Below are 1,676 nucleotides of genomic sequence, written 5' to 3'. Positions count from 1 at the left end.
CACTGTACATTTACATTTGCTGTCAGTAAAGATGTTTAAAAAGGTGTGCTCTCTCTTTCTCTCTATATATAAAGTTATTTTGGTTTTGAAATATGATTTACATCAAATTATGACAATTTATCATTTCTTTATCTGGCAAGTCAATTTTAGTTTTCCTTGTATCAGTTTCTGAATCCTTTTAACAAAGCAAACTTAAAGATCAAGAGTGTGGTGTACAATAGAAAACATTTAGTGCCATATTCTACATGTAGAAATTTATAAGGGAAGATATTCACTTCTGTTCTTGATGATTTAAATTGCTTCAAGGTTACCAGAAGCTGCCAGAGGTCTTGCCACCAGGTGGGTTGTTCACTTTCACCGATGGACGCTTGGGTGACTTGTCATTAAGTTGGGCACCTGTAAAATATAAATCTGGTTAATTCAAAGTAAGTCTGTATGTGGTATTCTCACCAAATTTAAACATACTGATTTCTGCAATGTTAACTCCATTTTACAAAATATATTTGTTCCTTTATATTTTCACTTTACACATTAATTCAAAATACACAAAATCACAATCATGTGTCACAGCTGCTTCAGAGACTAAAGTGGAAACCAGTTAAGTAAAGTTACCAGACTCATTACATGCATTCGACTTGCAAAGGCATGATAAAAGCAGGTGTGGTTAATCAATTTCAAATCAAATATCTGTGAAAGCTTTGAAGCACTGATAGCCAACCTGAAGACAGCAAGCCTTGAATTTGTTCCCATGTAATATGTTAAAAGCCTTCTATCAACTACTGTGTCCAGCTGGAAATGGTGTAAAACCTGTGAATCCCAATGGTGACTTTGCTCTTCTATTACTACACTTCCTTTTAACAGAATTTTCCCATAAAGCCCAGTGTTAGTAGTGATATTCTACATTATATTAAATAATCATACTTAGTAACTAAAGAGCTTGCATTTTATAAAAGGTTCATACCATGGAACTCCTTCCCATAGGAGCCATTTTCTTATCCCTCTTCATTATACTTTATAAATGAAAAAAGACATTCTGGTGAAGGGAAAGTCATGGATACTCCTCTAAAATCAGTCTTCAGACCTTAGCATTATTTTCCATTGTCAAGTACCATTTGTATAACTTTAGAATTAAGCATAAAAATAAATTTTACACTTTTCAAAGAAAAATTCCCTCACTCCACAATTTTGCTTGAAGTGCAAAAATTATCTAATTATGTCAAAGAAAAAATATAGGTAACTCATCTACAGTTACATGCTTAGCATCCATTTGAACTTAGCATTAGTGCTATTAGCAGAGGAATTGTAGCTTCATATCAATCTCTGAAAGTATTAATATATATATACAGGAGCTATCAAATATATTACCCTATGATATGATAAAGACATTTGCTTTAGCTATCACAAAACAAGAAGTACTAAGAGTATCTATGTTAACAAAACCCTTTAAAAACAGGACAGGATTTTCAATAAGTCCATTTTGAAAATGGTATATCAAAAACAATAAAAGTAAGGCACAAACAGGGACATTACAATGAATTTGTCCTATAAAATTACCAGATAGAATCCAATTTCCAGATTGGAGAATAAAAAAAATATATATATATTCGCATAGGCATAGCCAACTAGCACTTTTGATATTGCAAAATTTGGTTAAGCTACTCACAACGTATCACCAT

The 1,676-nt window shown here is 32.2% G+C and overlaps 1 protein-coding gene across 1 annotated transcript in view; it reads right to left on the bottom strand.

Annotated features, from left to right (window-relative positions):
* LOC119590821 (dihydropyrimidinase-like) overlaps positions 1–1,676 on the bottom strand; it is a gene marked incomplete in the record, with an annotated part of 98,328 nt that overhangs the window by 630 nt on the left and 96,022 nt on the right. Inside the window, 1 exon segment of the mRNA XM_037939574.1 lies at positions 1–396. Within this exon segment, the coding sequence (XP_037795502.1) occupies positions 308–396 (89 nt within the window).

This window comes from Penaeus monodon, chromosome 27 (assembly GCF_015228065.2).
Source record: "Penaeus monodon isolate SGIC_2016 chromosome 27, NSTDA_Pmon_1, whole genome shotgun sequence".
In the NCBI taxonomy this organism is placed as follows: domain Eukaryota; kingdom Metazoa; phylum Arthropoda; class Malacostraca; order Decapoda; family Penaeidae; genus Penaeus; species Penaeus monodon.
Note: the sequence above shows the minus strand (reverse complement) of the source record. Positions and strands in the feature narration are given on the sequence as shown.